Source organism: Primulina huaijiensis, chromosome 6, assembly GCF_012295235.1.
Source record: "Primulina huaijiensis isolate GDHJ02 chromosome 6, ASM1229523v2, whole genome shotgun sequence".
NCBI lineage: Eukaryota > Viridiplantae > Streptophyta > Magnoliopsida > Lamiales > Gesneriaceae > Primulina > Primulina huaijiensis.
Window position 1 is genome coordinate 20,006,527 of NC_133311.1, and position 20,577 is coordinate 20,027,103.

The window sequence follows — 20,577 nt, forward strand, 5'->3', positions numbered from 1 at the left end:
TTTCTCTTCTTTAAAGACTCCCCTCTCTTTATATATATAGCATGCAAGCCACGTGACATTTTTTATCATGAGAAAATTATTGCGTGATTAGAATTTTTTATTTAATTAAAATAAAAACATTTTGTATTTCATCGGGAGAATATGTTACTTTCAATATAATATATTCATCTATTTTACAAATTACAAAACTTTTATGAGACATTTTTTATGAGTGAATTTGTAAGACGAATTTTATATTTGGGTCTTTCAAGAAAAAATATTATTTTTTATGTCAAATATAATATTTTTTTATTGTAATATAAGTAGAATTCGTGAGACAGTATCATAAGATATATATTTAAAAATTGTAGACCCAGATGCAAATTTTCTAGCTCATAGATGTATGCTGGTTATAAGAAATTTAGATTTTTATAATGCTCTTCTTGTTTTATAGACACAGAGGTACATTTTGATCTATTATGTATATATACCATGAATTAATATTTTGTTAACATAACAACTATTTAAAAGAACATATTTTCTTAAAATATAATTATGTTGTTACAAATATGGATCTATATTTACTTTAATTNATATAATTAAAAAAAGGTTTGTGTTATCCAAGTGATATCTCATGAATGGACTCATCATGAACAGACCCAAATCGGATTTTGGACCCATGACTCTAGTCAAGGCAGAAGGCCCATGACATGCACATGTATCCTCCTATAAATATCAGATTTGAGCGTCCAATTCATTCATTCACCATATTGACTTTCAGCAGCACCCATAGATGATCTCTCATTATATTCTCAGTCTCTGATTTGAGCATCGGAGGGGCTACGTCGGGATATCCTCCTGAACGGTCCCTTTCGTGATTTCAGGCATAGTGTAAATTCGAATTCTGCATTCGGACTGCTATCACCTGTTGGAACCAAACCCTAAATTTTTAATGAGTGTCACCAAGATATTAAAATAACAATAGCACGAACTTAATAAATATCAGCACTCGTTGTCGCGGATGTCATTAGCTATTTATATTTCAAAATAAATAATGTGGGTTGTGATTTTAATTATCTAGTGTTGTACTTCAGAATGAATTCTAGGCAGCTACCAAATCTATAAGCCGGCAAAGTTTCATTTATGCTAAAAATAATCGACCGGATTGATTTAATTTGAAGGCCGATCCTTTTTGTGTGTTAAAAAATATCGATTATTTTTAATGTCGGTTAATGTTATAGCAAAACCGAGTGACTTCTTAAAAATTAACAGATATGAACCAACAATTGCAATTTTCAATATATTTAATTCATTGTAGTAATTAATTTATTAGATAATATATATATTCAATACTCGTTTTTATTTAGGGTCATTTGATATTTCGTTATTTTTTCTTTTTTAGAACTGTAACTGAGTGACAAATGACGAATCGAACGGCCGTCATACAAAATTATACATCATCACTTGGAAATATAGTGTTTAGGGGGTAAGATATAATTTACTCAACAAATCACCAGATATTCAGCATATATAAGTACAAAACGGATGAATGACCCACTAGCTAGTTCAAAAGCGTAGAGCAGTTCAGATCCCAAGATCAAATATCCTAAAATCAAAATAGATGATGGATTTGAAATGGTGAAAGCGTCGAATAATTTAGATTTGCGGAAAAAGGGGTACGTTAGCTACCAATTTACATAATGAAGACCCCATTCAAGGTTTCGAAATAGATTTTTCAAATAGGATACAAAAGAACATGCTGATAAAAAAATCTCATCCCTCCTTTGAATTTTTTTAAATCATGTAGCCACAAGAAAACAGAGACCTGTAAATTCAGATTTTTCCTCCACGTTGAAAGAAGGAAGAGCAAGAACATGGCATCATGAAACAAATCAAAAGCTAAAAAGAAAAAGGAAAAAGAATGCCACCCTTGCAAATACAAGCGTAGGGGGTATTGTCAATAAGTTAATACTGATACTGACAGAAGTTCGACACATCAGGTCGGGTTTATAAAATAGTCAAAGAAGATAGACTAATAAGAGTGATTTATATTACAACTCCACACCCTTTTCATTCTCTCGTAGTTGCTAAGCAGACGTGCCTCCAGTTTGGTGCAGCATTGCGTCTATTTCATCACCCTCCTCCATTTCCAGCTGCAAAGAAAACTTACTTTCAGTTCACCAGGCAATTGTGTGAGCAAATGTGAGAGAGAGGAGGGAGGGGGCCATGGGGGTGCATTACCTCATCTGGAGTCTGCTCCCCTCGCAGACGACGACCGTCAAACAGAAAAGCGATAGAGTTGAAATCCACTGATTGACGTTCACAATAAGCATTCATGAGTTTCTTCAGTTGGGTGCTTCTCTTAATCCTGAAAATTACCTCATTTCCATCCTAGAAAAAGAACGCAGGGTAGATTTTGTGTGTTTAAAAACCTTCCAGATAATATTTTACCCATGAAATTACCAAATAATTGTTAAGTAGATATTTCGTGAACATAGCATGAGTCTTCGGAAGAGTTTGAAAGAATTAATCAGGTCAGCAATATAGCAAGAGACCCTGAAGATGTATGGCTCATATAAAGCAGAACTTTAAGTGCTCGGGAATAGGAGAGAAGTAGATGAGACAGCATTTGAAACAATAAATTCCCACATTTCTACAGGACCAGAAGGTCATGTTAACAAAAAATGTCTAGATTTGGTAGAGCATTCCTCATGCATAAAATTCTTCAGCAAGCGAAGATGTTTGTCAGTCACATGAAAGAACCCAAAAAAATGAGATGATGGATGTGGGTTACTGAGCACCTGCAAGGATAACTCAAGGTAGTCAACCTGCTCCTACTCCACCGCCCAAGTAAAATGCAGCTAAGTAGGATAAGATAAAAAAGAAAACAATATACGAGAAAAAATACAAAGAATATACTGCTTCCTCTAAGTTCTGTAACACTACAAAACTGCAAAAAAAACTGAAAACATTAAGCCAACATTCCTTCAATAACAGCAGCATCATTCAAAGTAACAAGCTACAAAAATATAGAGAAAAGAGAAAAACACAAATTACGTAAAAAGTTGTCCCAAAATTTCCTTGGATTTATCAACGTAATGAACTAAAACTTGTTAATCTGAAACCCTGAAACCCAAAATAATGCAGATAGAATTAGTCGGTTGAATGTCAAGAGGTGAAAGCTCCATACACAGGGACTACCACTGCTCATGATACTCATTTACCACTGTTCTGTCCAATGAAAAACTCATTGATTTTATTGAAGGGAACTAGACAATAACCAAGCAGGCTCATGCATCACCCTGCACCTAAAACTTAGAATCAACCCACTCATGTACCTTATTGCGCATTTGATAACTATATAGACCACCAACATGAAATTATACCGCGCACCACAGCAGACTTTCAGAAGGGAATTTTTTTTTTAATTTTAAGCCAAAATTTTACCAAAATTACATTTTCAGCTCCAGCTATAATAATAAAACTTCAACCACCACCATATGACAAATGATAGGAGTGATTAATACAAATACCTACACGGGTAAAAGAGATACAGTTAAACGTAAAAAAACATCCAATCAACCAAACGAGATGTATGGACTAGGGAAGAAAAGCACGCAGCAAAAAATATCTAACGTTCAATAGGATATTTGAACAAAAATGGGGGGAAAAACAGAAACACATAGTTAAACCCTAAAAACAAAACAATCAGCACCCATCATCCCACAAACACATCACGGAATCAAAACAAGCAGATAGATACAAGATAAACACAATCAACAACAAAATAACGGAAGCAGAAACTAGAACGGGAAGATCAAAATTCAAACGAGGAAAAGGGAAACAGAGAGCAGAGTGAGACCTGGCCTTTGACTTTGAGACTGATGTGGCCACCACCAGCTGGATCGGTGGGCTTGGTGTCTCCTTGATCTACGCCAGACATTTTCGCTTTAGCCGCCGGATAATCTTCCCAAACCCTCCCTTCGCTTCTGACGCCGCCAAATAATTTGCTTGACTGCTCAACCTTTGGTTTCCTCTATGTTTTTTTTTTAAAACCTTTTAAATGAAGTATCAATCTTTTAAATAATAATAATAATACTTATAATTTCAGTTAATATTCGAAATAAAGCAATCGTAAAAAAAAGAAAATTAGAAGTCCTACATAAAAAGTTAATATAAACTAATTTCGTTAAAAATTTAAAATAACACATGGTTCGAATTTCGATCACTCGACCATAATTTCACTAAAATTATTTCACTAACAACTCACGCACGCAATAATTTGCATGCCCATATGTTTAATATAATTGATTTTTTATAATCTTTAATTTGATTAATAAATTATTTAAAGTTATTTTTAAAATTTACTAAAAAATATTTTCATTGGATAAAAAGGGACAACCAAAGTAATTATTGTATCGGCTTCTATGGGTGTCTGTTGTCTGTAGAGAATCACTTGTTTGGGTTCAAATTGTAGCTTCTTGGTGTGAGATCATAAATGATTACATTCTAAGAATTAAATTAAAGACTGATTTTTGTTATTTTTATTTTGAAATGAATGGACCGAAATCACGATGGAAAGCAAAATTTAATTTTCGTTGTTAATTCAATAACACCAATAAGGGAATAGAAACAAGAAGTACGAATGAGGTGTTTTTATCTTGTAGAAATGTTGAAACTGGCAAACAGTTATGAATGAGTAGCTTCATCGCAACTTGTCATACATCCAGTACCCATCTTTATGATGAGTTGAGAAATTAACCAAGTACCGATCTAACTCATCTATTTTTAAGCAGCGGACAAACTGAGTTTCATGTATAGTTTAGCAGGCCGGCCTGTTATTTTGGCAAGATTATAAATTGTCAATCTAATCTATCTATTTTATACAGCGGAGTGATCCGACATACGTAATTTATTTCAAGATCTCTATCTTTTTACGTAAGTTATTATTATTTTTTAAAATTGCTATGACTTATGAGCATATAAATATTTACTATTTAGTAAACGGTATATTTCATTGTTATTAAAAACTGTATAAACAATTCAGATTGATTTTTGCATCATATTTAGATAACCAATTTTCAATCAGAATAAAAATTAAAAATGATTGTAATGTTCAGTATCACTCATAAGATAAATCATTCAAAAATATATTTTGCGCTTAAACTCTGATTAGTTCGTTGATATGTTCTACATACATATTGTAAACAACATATATTTAAATTTAAAATGTATTTTCCATTATCGAAATGTTATTATTTAGGGATATTATTTATATTTTCTTTATTTTACAGGGTTCACACATATATGGAATAATCAAGCACCCGATCATGGAAAGAATGAAACACGTTCTCAAATAATGTCATATATCTATATCTATATATATAAAAACATATTTTTTGCCATATTTGAAAATTTTTCACCAAAAATAATATGCTATAAAAGAAAAAAATTTATCATTATTAATGTGTATTCATCTACCGTATTAAATATCTGAAACAAATAGGAAATAAAATACATAATTAAATGTGAATTTTTTTGAATTTATTTTTTTAAATTTAAATTTGATGTTCTTTGAAATATAAACAACATTTAAGTATGTGCATTGATTATATAATTCTATTTAATTTCAATTATGGTTTTGAGTTGTATGTTATTTTTATATATTTAATTTTTACTACTCTATACCATACTAAATAAAATATAAAATGTTAAAATAATATTAGGTTTTTAACTTTTTTTAAAAAATATCGTGAATTTTGGTAGATTAATTATCCTTAAATTGTTATTATTATTACGCATCTTAATAGAACTTTAATAAATGTATCTTAGTAGAAATTTAATATAAATATTTTTAACATGTCCAAAAAATAATTAAATTTTAAATTAAAATTTATNCATCGATAATTTTAAATAATTATTCAAACATTAATATTTACTAATATCAATCATTAATTATATAAAATAAAACTTCGTGCATCGTACGAGTGAAATACTAGTTATCACATTATATCTCAGTCATCGATAATAAAATAAATGGTCCCAATAAATAAATTATGAGTAGGTCTCTTGTGAGACAGTCTCACGAATCTTTATTTGTGAGATGTGTCAACTCTACCGATATTCACAATAAAAAAATAATACTCTTAGTATAAAAAGTAATATTTTTTCATGGATGATCCAAATAAGAGAATACTCTTAGCATAAAAAGTAATTTTTTTCATGGATGACCCAAATAAAATATCCGTCTCACAAATTACGATCCGTGAGACCGTTTCACACAAATTTTTGCCATACATTTAAGCTCAGATATTCTCAAATAATTGACTACATTTATTAATATATTTGTTTAAAATGTTAAAACCAAGGGATACGTGATCAAAGATTTCAAATTTCCATTTTAAAGTCCAACTAAGACCAGACTGGCACACATAATAAATTAAAAATATCCATTTATGTTCTATACCAAACGGTCTTGCTCTAACGCTTAGCATCATCGTCTTATAAAGTGAATAACACAACCACGGATGTGTAATCAAATGTTTCAAATTCCCATTTTAATGTCCAATTAAGACGAGAGAAGATAATTTTTTTTTAAAAAAATAAAAAATTTCCTCAGTCTCATAATTAAATGATCAGTAGGTCTTTTGTGAGACGGTCTCACGAATCTTTATTTGTGAGACAGATCAACTCTATCGATATTCACAATAAAAAATAATACTCTTAGCATAAAAAAGTAATATATTTACATAGATGACCCAAATAAGAGATCAATCTCACAAAATACGACCCGTGAGACTGTCTCACACAAGTTTTTACCTTAAATGAATATCGATAGATTGATAAACAAATAGATAAAATAACATCAAATATAGATATTTAATTAATTATATATTATATATTTGTGACGGACGACGTTCACATAGAATGATAAATATCTATCTATATTCTTAACGGACCGTCTCGCTCTCATGCTAGGTTGAATGTCACATCCTATGAATAACCCCACAACAATAGTAATTTGGTGTTATCCCATGAACAGTTGTGTTTGGACCTGATAGGATTGTTAATCCAATCAAATCTAATATTTTGTTTCAATTTTGTGTAAGAAGCATTTAGCTCACGTCAATAAAGTTATAAATTATTTATAACATATTAATCAGAATTACAATGCAATTTTTTTTAATTTATATTCATTAGTTATTAAAAAAAGTCAAAATTATATTTATGATTTTATCTCAAATTTATTTAACCAACATGAACGAAACGTATTATCGTTCATTCAACGTTATTATAGGTTTTATTGATTTATTTTAATAATCACAATATTATTTATTTATACAAACTGATAATCCAAACCAAAAGACTCATCCAATAATAAATATTTATACTTTTATGAGTAAATTGTCAATAAATCATCAACAATTGTGTTTAGTCTATGTCAAAGCAAAAAAATTTATGAAAAAAATTCATGCAGTATCTTATTTGCACAAAAAAATTATGCCCTCCCTGGCCCTAATTATTTCTCGGATGAAATTATGTGCAAAAACATTGAAAATCTGATATTAATATATGATATTTGAGTNAGTAAATATATATATATATATATATATATATATATATTTCCCGTAAATCCAACTACAAATTTTTTTTATTTGATCGAAATTGAATACAAATACGATTTTACAGGTGTCTCTCCCTTTCTTTTACGAGGAGTCCAAATTTTTTTTTTACTGGCCCGACGTGGAAAACAAATACATTACCGGTTGCAATAATTATAATAATTTTTGTCTTGGAAGAAAAATACGTAATTCCGAATACGACGACGCATCGGTGGGTCCCATGCTTCGTTTTTTTCCCACTGACATCTTTCTCCGTCCTAGCTTTCCAGACTCACTCCGTCCTTTCGAACTTGAACACACTCGCACACTGCTGCAAAATCAATATATTAATTCTTTGGATCTGTGTTGAAAGTCAGAAACCAGATTCCTTCAGTACGGTCCGGTGAGCATTGATCTCCATTGCTGCACTTTCTCTCGTTTTTGTGGAAGCAATTTGTGTAGTGTGAACTCTTTTTCCGTACGTGATTGTGTGAGTCCTTGCTGTGATTTTTCCTTTTCCTTGTCGAAAATGGTTTTCCTTGGAGATCTGAGCATGTAAAAGTTGTGTTTAGCATGATTTGTGGCGAATGTGGTGAGTGTTGTTTATGGAGTTGTGTGGACGTCGGGGTTTGCGACTTTACGTGCCGTTGTTTAATGGAGTTATTCTTCGGTTAGGACGCTGTTGATAGTATATGGAGTTTGAAGTTATATGTTTCATGCTTAAAATTGTTTATTATTTGCTACATTTTGAATGCGGTGAAGCTCAAGTGATGTTCGATTATTGCTCTGTCTAGTTAGTGGGTTCATTTCAGTTTCGGATTATTGTTAGATCCGTTACTTGTTTGTACTTAGTAAGGAACTGACCTCCTTGATGTGGAATCGAATGTGGTTCGCTGCGTGTTTTTTTATGATATTTTTGGCATAAAGGTCGTAAATTGAGCGTGTCCTGTTGTTGCGGGTTTTCCTAGTTTTTCAGAAAACCAAATATACGGTCGAAGACCAATGAGCAGATATGAGGCTCTTCTTGAGTTGGCTTGTATAATTTTCTGGCAGTTGCATTTTCTTGTTGGCCGTGATTGCTCGGTTATGAAATATAAATTGAATCACACATTGGATGGTCTTCAAATTATGATTTTCTTTCTTGCTTTTGTAGGAAATATTCATAGCTCTAATACCGATTTATTTTTTAATTTAACCAATCACAGCTTTGCTCACGAGTCATGACTTGTATTTGAGCGATGAATGATGAGTGATTTGTGGAAAATAATGATTGACGTTGGAGAATTTTCCTTTCTCAGGTTTGCTTTGAGCCATAGCAAAATGGCAGCAGTCGAAGCTGAAAATCCTCTCCATGGACAAATTACTTGTGGATCCTTACTACAACAGTTGCAGGCAGTTTATTTTTCATTTTTCCTGACGCTAAAAACTTTATGCCTATGGTTTGGCTAATTGTTGCCTGAAACTGTCCACTGCCTGATAGACATCAATACTTGTTTTAATGCAGCAAATTTGGGATGAAGTTGGTGAAGGAGATGAGGAACGGGACCAGATGCTCTTTCAATTAGAGCAAGAGTGCTTGGATGTATATAAGAGAAAGGTTGACCAAGCTGTGAAATCTAGGGCTAACCTTCTTCATACACTGGCAAATGCTAGAGTTGAGCTCACCAACCTCTTGTCAGCACTTGGAGAGAAGACTTATATCGGAATTGTGAGTGGTTGCCATGCAAATATATGGAAACATACTGGTACATTATGAAGGGCTCTAGAGGTTATAATAATGTGAGTTATAATAATGGTCTTGTTTCTTTTGCAGCCTGATAAGACATCGGGAACAATTAAAGAACAGCTTGCAGCTATAGATCCTGCACTGAAAAGGCTTTGGAAACAGAAGGATGAAAGAATAGAAGAGTTTTCTGATGTTCAATCTCAGATACAGAAAATATGTGCAGAAATCAATGGATCTGGCGAGCAGTTGGACAGTCCAGCAGTTGACGAATCTGATCTTTCAGTGAAGAAACTAAATGGATTTCAGGCTCAGCTCCAAGATCTTCAAAAAGAAAAGGTGGAGCCTTAAACTTTCCATGAAATTAACTATGGGGTACATTTTTTTCTTTTTTTTTCATGCTTTTTCCGGAGGTCTGGAGAAAGCTGCAATCAATAGGATTTCACTAATCCTCCCTTCCCGAAAGGAAGAGGGTGAAAATCTCATGTACGATTCTGTAATGAAGTTCATGGTTTTGTCCATTTGTTTCCTACAGAGCGAGAGGTTGCACAAGGTTCTTGAATTCGTGAGCACTGTACACGATCTCTGTGCTGTTCTTGGCATGGACTTCTTTACTACTGTCAATGAAGTCCACCCAAGCCTAAATGACTCTGGGGGCATGCAGTCAAAAAGCATAAGCAATGATACATTATCTAGATTGGCTAAGACAGTCTTAGCACTGAAGGACGATAAGAAGCAGAGGTTAAAGAAGGTATTATGCTAGTTCTAATCTGATTTTTCCAGAGATATTGATACTGATGTTGGTTAAGGAGACCAGTCTTTCATAATATTGTGTAAATCGCATAAAACGACTCCGAAAATTTTTCATCCTCACACCATAATAGTATCCACAGTTAAGGAAGTGTAACCGAGTTCTTAACTTTTTTGGTTACAAATTCATAAAATGCTTGACCATGTCCAACTCTTTACACTTGATTTTGCGTTATTAATTCCCACTTTGAGAAGTTTCTATATGTTGGTAAATATCTGTTAGCAAGGAAGTTCTCGTGATTACAATTTGCTTCACGGGGGTGCTTGCTTTTTCATGAAGAGCTTTATTCTTTTGAAATCTTGTTCTATAGCGCAGAGATTTGCATTCCTTTTCAGAATCATTTGTAAGTTAATTAGGCTAATTGACTTTGTTTGTGTTGTGACTTGTGCTCACGCTACAACTTCAAGAACTGGTAACCCAGCTAATTGATCTTTGGAATTTGATGGATACACCGCAAGAAGAACGTAAGCTGTTTGATCACGTTACTTGCAATATTTCGGTATCAGTGGATGAAGTTACTATTCCTGGGGCTCTTGCTTTGGATCTCGTTGAACAGGTGGATTGAGCACTTCATTTTGTGGAAATCATTATGCTTCAACAGTTACCATCATCTTGTTATTTATCAATTTAGTCGTTTATTTATTTTTCAAGGCTGAAGTGGAAGTTGAGAGACTTGATCAGCTAAAAGCTAGCAGAATGAAAGAAATTGCTTTCAAGAGGCAGACTGAACTCGAGGATATTTTTACTAGTGCTCATATAGAGATTGATACCGAGGCTGCTAGAGAAAGAATATTTGCACTCATTGATTCCGGGAAAGTTGAGCCTGTCGAGTTATTGGCTGACATGGATAATCAGATAGCAAAAGCAAAAGAAGAGGCGCTGAGTAGGAAGGATATTTTGGAAAAGGTTGAGAAATGGATGTTGACTTGTGAAGAAGAAAGTTGGCTTGAAGATTACAATCGGGTAAAGGATTATTACTTTTTTACACCCCTTGAACATACTTAATTGTTTTATTCTTCTTCCATGCATGGGGAGGTCGGAGAAGTTTCCTCTGCAAGTGTCCCACCTTTCCATTGAAACATTCTTTGCTGCTCATCATACCTGATTATGAAAGTGACAGTGCATTTTCTGACTCGTTTTAAAGATAGCAAGTATGAACAAATCAATTTAGCCGCTACATTTTCATAGAAATGAGATGTTAGGGCACAGTGAGTTTGGGGTGGAAAATAATTTATTCACGTCATTTGTATATGATGCACTTCAATAGGTAACAAACTCTTATTTAAATCTGTTTTCGTATCCTCATAAGTACACCACCCATATGCAGCTGGGTCTGGGTCTTCCACCATCAAGCAACAATTAATACTTGAAAATTCTTTCACAAGTATCTCACGTGGCATTCATGTGCTATGGGAACTTTGATGTGACATTACCTCTTGTATAGCTTTGATTACTATGTAGGGGTGACTAGCGATGTTTCGTTGATGAAACAGGATGACAATAGGTATAATGCGAGCAGAGGTGCGCATTTCAATCTGAAGAGAGCAGAAAAGGCACGTATTTTGGTCAATAAGATTCCAGGTAAATGGCTTGTGTTACGAACTCAAACCACAATTATGGTGAAAACTGTAATTTCTGTTAGAAAAATTGCTAAAACCAGTAGCGTAAAAACAAACTTGTAGAGATAAAGTAATAACCGAAACAAGTGTGATGTTTACAGTATGACTATTATGTAAAAGAAAACAAAACAAAACCGAGGCCTGTAGCATGTACAGTTTCCTTAAAACAGATTCGCCCTCTCCGGTATGTGCTTCGAGGTTTCAGCGGACGTCTGTTTCCCAGGATACAACGGAACAACCAGCAGTGACTTAGCACGAGACACTACTACGGCGAACTGAAAACGTACCTTTACTTTATCACCGAGATTTTACGAGAGGCCAAATGGAAAGATAACAATATGTAATGCAAGAGAGAGCTTGAAAGAGAGAAAATTTCATGTACTTGAAATGAGGAAATGAACCCACTATTTATAAGCCCCAAAATGCACACCAAGAGTCATGGAAGATTAATTAACTCAATTAATCTTCCCATTAACTCAAGAATATGAAGAGTCAAAACTCTTCAATTAACTCAAGAATGTGAAGAGCCAAAAGACACTCCCACATTCATGAGACACAATTTTTTATTCAACCTTTAAATTTTTGTTAAAATTCCCAACAATCCCCCACATGAATGAAAATTGATACAAATCTTGTGACAAAGTTCTACAGTTGAATCCTGCATAGGATAGGTAGGTGTTACCCTTTGAACCTTCCCTCATGAAATATATTTGCTTTACTAGCTGACCAGTAGATATGATGTCCTTGAACTGTTCTGCCGTTTATGTAAATTAAGATATACTTCACGCAAGATTCTCCCTGATACTAATCAGTTCTCATGATTGTGTTCGTTTTGGCCATGAACACACGCCTGGTTCTGCAAGAGGGTCTAGAATTGAGCCCTGCAATTCCTTCGAAGCGGCCCCACTTCTCTCTCACATAGGTGATTCTGTATTGCTTCTTATCAGCATCATTAAAAGCCGTAAGCTTATCCTCAACATTCACTGTTTTATAATAGGAACGGACTAGGGATAACTCCCACAGTGATCTACCAAATCAGTGCGATTAGGTTTTCCCATTGAACCTAGTTCTTGGGATCTCCAGTCAGCGTAGGTTGGGTTTTCCTTCACACCAATTTATTCTATAGGCTTGAGCCCCATTCCCCTTGACATTTTCCCAACTAACTCTCTGTTTAACCCTTTTGTTAGCGGATCCGCTATATTATCCTTTGACTTTACATAGTCAACAGATATAACTCCAGTTGAGAGTAGTTGTCTAATGGTATTATGTCTACGACGTATATGCCTAGACTTACCATTATACATATTATTTTGTGCCCTTCCAATCGCAGATTGGCTATCACAATGTATGCATATAGCCGGCACAGGTTTTTCCCATCCTGGAACATCTTCTAAAAAATGACGCAGCCATTCAGCCTCTTCTCCACACTTGTCAAGAGCTATAAACTCAGATTCCATCGTGGATCTGGCTATTACAGTTTGTTTAGAAGATTTCCACGCAATTGCTGCACCTCCTAAAGTGAATACAAATCCACTTGTAGATTTTGAGTCTTTCATATCAGATATCCAATATGCATCACTGTATCCTTCAATAACAGCAGGATATCTGGTATAGTGCAGCCCATGATCGCGAGTGTACCTTAAGTATCTTAGCAATCTGATAATTGCTTTCCAGTGTTCAACTCCTGGATTACTCGTGAATCTACTCAATTTGCTTACTGCATAAGCTATGTCTGGTCTTGTACAACTCATTAAGTACATCAGACTTCCAATGACTCGAGAGTATTCTAATTGAGACATAGTCTCACCTCGATTCTTTGATAGATGCTGACTTGTGTCTATCGGGGTTCTAGCCAATGCAGAGTCATCATTATTGAATTTCTCAAGTATTTTGTCAACATAATGTGACTGACTTAGGACTAGCCCTTCTGATGTTCTATGAATTTTAATTCCAAGGATTACGTCGGCTAAGCCCAAATCTTTCATGTCAAATCTTGAGTTCAATAACCTCTTTGTGGATTTAATCATCTTATCATTACTACCAATGATAAGTATGTCATCCACGTAAAGACATAAAATGACATATCCAACTTCAGTGTTCTTTATGTATACACATTTGTCACATTCACTGAATTTAAATCCACTTTCTATCATGGCTTTATCAAATTTTTCGTGCCATTGCTTTGGTGCTTGTTTTAAGCCATACAGAGACTTCACCAATTTACATACCTTATTTTCTTGCCCAATCGCAGAAAATCCCTCAGGTTGTTCCATGTAAATTTCCTCTTCTAAATCTCCATTTAGAAAAGCTGTCTTTACGTCCATTTGGTGTACTTCAAGATTCCGTAAGGCGGCAATCGCAAGTATCACACGAATAGAGGTTATTCTCGATACAGGAGAATATGTGTCAAAGTAATCAAGCCCTTCACGTTGATGGTAACCTTTAATTACCAATCTAGCTTTATACTTATCTATGGTTCCATCTGATTTCATTTTCCTTTTGAAAACCCATTTACAGCCTAGCGGTTTGCTTCCCGGAGGAAGATTTACTAATTCCCACGTATGGTTTTGTAAAATGGATTCCATTTCGGAATTGATAGCCTCTTTCCATAGAGGTCCCTCAGATGAACTTATTGCTTCCTTGAAGCTTTGAGGTTCACTTTCCATCATGAAAGTGATGAAATCCAGACCAAAGGATTTCTCTGTCCTAGCTCTCTTACTACGTCTAGGTTCAATATCTTGATCAAGCTCTTGTTCTTTATCAATTGTCTCATACAATCTTTTGGATGAACTTGGTTCTTCCTTAGATTTGTATGGAAATATGTGTTCAAAGAACGAAACATTTCTTGATTCCATTATCGTATTTTTGTGAATATCAGTTATTTGAGATTCATGTACAAGAAAACGATACGCACTACTGTTTTGAGCATATCCAATGAAAATGCAATCCACAGTTTTTGGTCCTATCTTTACTTTCTTTGGTGTGGGTACTGCTACCTTGGCAAGACACCCCCACACTCGCAAGTATTGGTATGAAGGACTTCTACCTTTCCATAACTCATATGGACTTTTATCTTGCTTCTTTCGGGGCAACTTATTTAAAAGGTAATTTGCTGTTAAAACAGCTTCTCCCCACATGTTCTGTGGTAAACCAGAACTTAATAACAACGCATTCATCATTTCTTTCAGGGTGCGATTCTTTCTCTCTGCAATGCCATTTTGCTGAGGAGAATAAGGTGCAGTTCTTTCGTGTTTGATACCATGTTGAGCACAAAACTCAGCAAATGGTGATTTATATTCACCTCCACGATCACTTCTTACCACCTTAATTTTATTGCTAAGTTGATTTTCAACTTCACTCTTATATTGGACAAAATTGTCAATAGCTTCATCCTTACTTTTGAGGAGATACACATAACAAAAGTTTGTGCTATCGTTAACAAAAGTAATGAAATATTTATTTCCACCACGAGTTTGTACACCTTTTAAATCACATACATCACTGTGAATTATATCAAGTGGTTCACTATTTCTTTCAATAGTTCGAAAAGATGATCTCTTTAGTTTTGCCTCAACACAGGTTTCACATTTGTGTTGTTTATCAATTTGGAATGCAGGAATGCTTTTCATGTTAATTAGTCTACGAATTGTATCATAATTAACGTGTCCAAGTCTACCATGCCATAAACAAGAAGACTCAAGCAAGTAAGCAAATGCATTAACTTTATTCATCACAGGCTTAATAGCCATCACATTGAGTTTGAATAAACCATTACAAACATACCCTTTGCCAACAAACATTCCACTTTTCGACAAAACCACCTTATCTGACTCGAATACAATGCGGAAACCATGCTTGTTAAGAAGCGACCCTGACACCAAGTTCTTGCGGATGTCAGGCACAAACAGCACATTGTTCAAAGTCAGTTCTTTTCCAGATGTCATCTTTAGGATAACTTTCCCTTCACCCTTGATCTCCGAAGTGGCGGAATTTCCCATGAATAACTTTTCCCCATTCATAGATTCCTCAAGAGTAGCAAACATCTCCTTGTCGGAGCAAACATGGCGAGTGGCACCAGTGTCGATCCACCACTCCCTTGGATTAGAACCCACCAGATTAACCTCTGATATTACAGCACAGAGATTCATGTTCGAAACCTCATGAGCAATGTTCTCTACCACATTCGCCTCTCGGTTTCTCTTCGGCTTCTTACACTCAGATGCCTTGTGACCCATACCATCACAATTGTAGCATTTTCCGGAGAACTTTTTCTTCGAAATGCCTCCCTTGGGTCCCATGTTCAACCTTTTGTTGGAAGAGGAAAATGTTCTCTTTTTCGAGCTTTGACCATGCTCGACAACATTTGCCTTAGCAGCAATAGGAGAAAACAATCGTCTTTCCGAGCTCTTATTGTCTTCCTCGATACGAAGTCGAACAATGAGCTCTTCAACATTCATCTCCTTTCGCTTGTGCTTCAAGTAATTTTTGAAATCCTTCCAAGCTGGTGGTAGCTTCTCAACAATAGCGGCCACTTGGAATGATTCGCTCAAAGTCATCCCCTCACCGTGAATCTCGTGAAGAATCACTTGGAGTTCTTGAACTTGGCTGATAACCGGCTTTGAATCCACCATTTTAAAGTCCAAAAAACGACCAACAAGAAATTTCTTGGCCCCGGCATCCTCGGTTTTGTACTTTCTGTCAAGAGATTCCCACAGTTCTTTAGCCGTTTTCTTTTCGCAAAACACGTTGTAGAGCGAATCGGCCAATCCGTTTAGTACATAGTTTCGGCATAAGAAATCAGAATGATTCCATGCCTCAACCGCACTAACAGATTCAACATCTCCCTCACCCTCGTTGAGTTTAGGAGCCTCCTCAGTAAGGAATCTTGCCAGGTTCAGCATCGTCAAGTAAAACAGCATCTTCTGCTGCCACCTTTTGAAGTCCACACCAGTGAACTTCTCAGGTTTTTCACCGTGACTGGCTGGAACAGTAACCGCAGCAGCACGTGGGGTACCATGAGGGACAACTTGAGGAGGGACAACATGACCAGTTTCCCTTTGCACACTGGTTTCAGTAGCCATATCTGAAACAACACGTAATGAGTAATCTGTTTTAAGATTGTTAGAAAAATTGCTAAAACCAGTAGCGTAAAAACAAACTTGTAGAGATAAAGTAATAACCGAAACAAGTGTGATGTTTACAGTATGACTATTATGTAAAAGAAAACAAAACCAAACCGAGGCCTGTAGCATGTACAGTTTCCTTAAAACAGATTCGCCCTCTCCGGTATGTGCTTCGAGGTTTCAGCGGACGTCTGTTTCCCAGGATACAACGGAACAACCAGCAGTGACTTAGCACGAGACACTACTACGGCGAACTGAAAACGTACCTTTACTTTATCACCGAGATTTTACGAGAGGCCAAATGGAAAGATAACAATATGTAATGCAAGAGAGAGCTTGAAAGAGAGAAAATTTCATGTACTTGAAATGAGGAAATGAACCCACTATTTATAAGCCCCAAAATGCACACCAAGAGTCATGGAAGATTATTTAACTCAATTAATCTTCCCATTAACTCAAGAATATGAAGAGTCAAAACTCTTCAATTAACTCAAGAATGTGAAGAGCCAAAAGACACTCCCACATTCATGAGACACAATTTTTTATTCAACCTTTAAATTTTTATTAAAATTTCCAACAATTTCATTAATCGAAACAGAAAACTTACATAAGAAAATGATCAGTCCTCACAAGGAGAATGACCCTAGAGCAGACAATATAGTAACAGAATAATTTTACTCTCCCTACTCAATGCTAGCCATTAACTCACAATTCCTCCCTATCTCCCTCGACGCTCACTGCACTCTTTTAATTTCCTTCTCCTTGTGCTCATAACTGATTCTCCCCACTTCCCTTATGGGGCCTTATGCCTTCATTACTACCCTTGAAGATCGATCAGGTCCATTACTACCCTTGAGCCCACAAAAAACCTGTAACAGCATGCACTATGCAATATTCTGTTGCTATAACAAAGTTTATCAATGTTAATGTTTTTGTTCAAATTGGCTGCTGTTGTCACCGCTGAAACGAAATAATGTTCACATATATGAGTTACATTGTGCTGTTGTCTGTGATTCGGCAAAGTCAGAGAGGTATTTTTTAACATTAGGCTGGTAAAGAAAGCAATACATCATCTTGGCGGGAGAGCATAAAAAGGCCAGTATGCCATGAATTCATGGTTTAGTTTCATATCCAATTCCACTATGTAGATGATTTCCATCCATTTTTAGCATTGATGTTCTATGATTGCTTGAATCTGTTACCTAAATGGACAAAAAAACCCCTTTGAAGGATGAAAAAGTTTAGTGGAATGTAGAACATTTCTGGGTGCACTGAAATAAGCCGCTTAAATTAAGAGATCAAAAGTGGAACAGAAAATCCGAATTCTTATATTCGGATTCATGCTCAACTCAAGTTGGAGCGTACAAGCCACAGGAGGAAATTCATCTCAAGTAGTTAATAAATTGACTTTCGCAATGAAAGATGTTGTTTACTGATGTGTTCTTGAAAGGCTAGATATAAGTTGGTTAAATGTGGGGTACTTAAAATAGAGAGCGTGTGATACTACTTAGCAGTTGATCAGTTAGAATATAGAACTTTTAGAGCCCATCACTCGTGAGTAATCTAGACATCCGAAGTATGGAATTGATTGTTCTTTTCTTGAATTTTTTATTCTTTTTCTGGGAGTTGCTTCTACAAGCCTCGCAATTCATAATTTGATTCAATATTTACTTGTTTTGGTCGCTCAGCCCTTGTTGACGGCTTGGTTGTTAAAACTCGTGCATGGGAGAAAGATCGTGGTTCAACGTTCACCTATGATGGTGTTCCTCTCCTTGCCATGTTAGACGAGTATTCAATGCTTAGACAAGACAGAGAAGAGGAGAAAAAGAGGTTAAGGGTGAGTTTATTATCTTCATACTTCACCTCATCAACCTTGATGCCATTATTGAACATCTAATTCATCTGTCGCAAACTTGAATGCAACGTCCCACACAGGATCAGAAAAAGTTCAGCGAACAAGTGGGCAAAGAACAAGAAACCGTCTTTGGTTCAACACCAAGCCCAGCTAGACAGATCAGCACCAAGAAAGTGGTTGGCCCACGAGCCAACGGCGGCCCCAATGGTTCAGCTGGCAGACGTCTTTCTCTCAATGTTCATCAAAACGGTTCACGTTCTATAAATAGAGATGCAAAGAGAGACATGAGACCGGTAGCTCCTGTGAACTATGTAGCAATATCAAAAGATGATGCGGCGGCGTCCCATGTTTCTGGGACCGAACATACTCCGTGTACACCCTAAAAATGTTCGAAGGTAAGATCTGTTAGATTATACATCTTTGTCACCTGTTTACCATTTAGAGATTCTTGATGTAGGCCGATTATGGTTGGTTAACAACTCGACAGAGTGATTTCTGGGTTGAGACTGGTGATTGTCTAAAGATGTGATGTATGAGTAATGCAGCCGGACATTTTCGACTCGTTTTGCTACCCGATGCTTTACATATTATAGTTGCTACTTTATATGACAAATGTTTAAGTAATCTGTTACTGAAAATTAAATTGACTGATAAAATAAAATTAATAAAAATCAATGGTCATTTTTTGATCGCCGTCATTTCGTCAATTCACCTGAAATTTAATTTGTACATTGTTTGTTTGGTGATTTTCTAGCTATTTTCCAACTATTCGGAGGGAAAGACTACAAGTTGCAACACAAATTATATAGAGTCTGCTACAAGATTCTTTGCCAATATTCGAAGTATTTTTATTTTCTTAAAATAAAACCAAATGTAATAGTTTTTCCAGACAATTTTCCAAAACTTTATTTTCTTTTAATGAACCAAAGGAACCCATCAGAGAATTTTCATCCTCCTCCTTCAAACAAGGGTACTGATCATTGTTTTCGTTCTCAAACATATCAGCATCAACCATATCAACAAGAACCACCCCCTCACTTGCCACAACACTACACTTCACATGATGTCCCCTAGTATTCTTATCCAAATTTCTAGTCATACCCAAGTTTTGCAGAGAGCAGCCTTCCTACTGCTCCATGTAATATCCCTTCTTATTATCAAGGTTCTGATACTACACATACCAATTCGCCTCCACCTTCCAGCACAACAAAATATCAGTCAAATGCTCAATACAGTTCGAGTGGGAGAAATGGTAGTATTTCAGAAATTTCACCAACCACGACTCAGAAATACCAAATATGACAGCAATTACCAGCCTCCACCAGAGAAAATTGCCGAGGCACACAAAGCGGCAAGGTTTGCAGTTGGGGCATTAGCATTTGATGACATCGTTACTGCAGTTGAACACCTTAAGAAATCACTTGAATTCTTGACCAATCCACAATCTGGGCACTGAATCCTGTTACATTTTATGATATGGTATTGATGTTTGCTGGTTCTGCTTGTGAATCGGATCCTTGGAATTGAGCATATATTTGAAAATTGTCCAATCGATTGCGAAACCATAGAGTGGCCCAGCTTGGTTGCACGATAGTAATGTTGTTACGTTGTGGTTTCTTCGTAAGCAACTTTTAAAAGTGATTTTAACCAATGGAAGTCGGTTTGATAATCTGTTTTTTGAAGCTAATGGAATTGTGCGGTTTTTTTAAGTGAGTTTGGATTAGTTTTCGAAATTTATAAATTTGTCCTTTTTTTGAAATTGATTTTTAAATGGTATAAATGCAAAGACAAAAATGTCCAATATTAAGCCAGTATATTTTAGAGTAGGTCTATTGTATGACGGTCTCACGAATCTTTATCTGTGAG

General features: G+C 35.4%; 2 protein-coding genes across 5 annotated transcripts; one reads left to right on the forward strand and one right to left on the reverse strand.

The window, feature by feature from the left end:
• Positions 1–1,892: 1,892 nt before the first annotated feature.
• LOC140978065 (small ubiquitin-related modifier 1-like) lies at positions 1,893–4,038 on the reverse strand. The gene is made up of 3 exons (XM_073442827.1): positions 3,842–4,038; positions 2,221–2,370; positions 1,893–2,132 (listed from the first exon to the last, which is right to left on the reverse strand). The coding sequence occupies exons 1-3, from the start codon at positions 3,920–3,922 to the stop codon at positions 2,067–2,069; spliced, it is 297 nt and encodes a 98-aa protein (XP_073298928.1). The 5' UTR covers positions 3,923–4,038; the 3' UTR covers positions 1,893–2,066.
• A 3,746-nt stretch (positions 4,039–7,784) lies between these two features.
• On the forward strand, positions 7,785–20,288 carry LOC140978066 (65-kDa microtubule-associated protein 1-like). Of its 4 annotated transcripts, none has more exons than XM_073442830.1 (10): positions 7,785–7,983; positions 8,879–8,972; positions 9,085–9,288; positions 9,394–9,642; positions 9,839–10,054; positions 10,515–10,670; positions 10,766–11,077; positions 11,608–11,695; positions 18,545–18,693; positions 18,792–20,288. In XM_073442830.1, the coding sequence occupies exons 2-10, from the start codon at positions 8,901–8,903 to the stop codon at positions 19,092–19,094; spliced, it is 1,749 nt and encodes a 582-aa protein (XP_073298931.1). In that variant the 5' UTR covers positions 7,785–7,983; positions 8,879–8,900; the 3' UTR covers positions 19,095–20,288. The 4 variants fall into 4 exon arrangements, with proteins under 4 accessions (XP_073298931.1, XP_073298929.1, XP_073298930.1 ...); XM_073442828.1 differs by having other exon boundaries at positions 7,858–8,172; XM_073442829.1 differs by having other exon boundaries at positions 7,858–8,058.
• The last annotated feature ends 289 nt before the right edge of the window (positions 20,289–20,577 follow it).

What these genes read in the sequence shown, in the direction of transcription:
- LOC140978065 (XM_073442827.1), bottom strand. Translation starts at nt 3,922, where the DNA reads ATGTCTGGCGTAGATCAAGGAGACACCAAGCCCACCGATCCAGCTGGT. An exon ending in GTCTCAAAGTCAAAGGCCAG is followed by an intron (nt 2,371 to 3,841) that starts GTCTCACTCTGC and finishes TTCTTTTTCTAG; the next exon opens with GATGGAAATGAGGTAATTTT. An exon ending in GGGAGCAGACTCCAGATGAG is followed by an intron (nt 2,133 to 2,220) that starts GTAATGCACCCC and finishes TTTTCTTTGCAG; the next exon opens with CTGGAAATGGAGGAGGGTGA.
- LOC140978066 (XM_073442828.1), top strand. An exon ending in AAGATCTTCAAAAAGAAAAG is followed by an intron (nt 9,643 to 9,838) that starts GTGGAGCCTTAA and finishes TGTTTCCTACAG; the next exon opens with AGCGAGAGGTTGCACAAGGT. An exon ending in CTTTGGATCTCGTTGAACAG is followed by an intron (nt 10,671 to 10,765) that starts GTGGATTGAGCA and finishes TTATTTTTCAAG; the next exon opens with GCTGAAGTGGAAGTTGAGAG.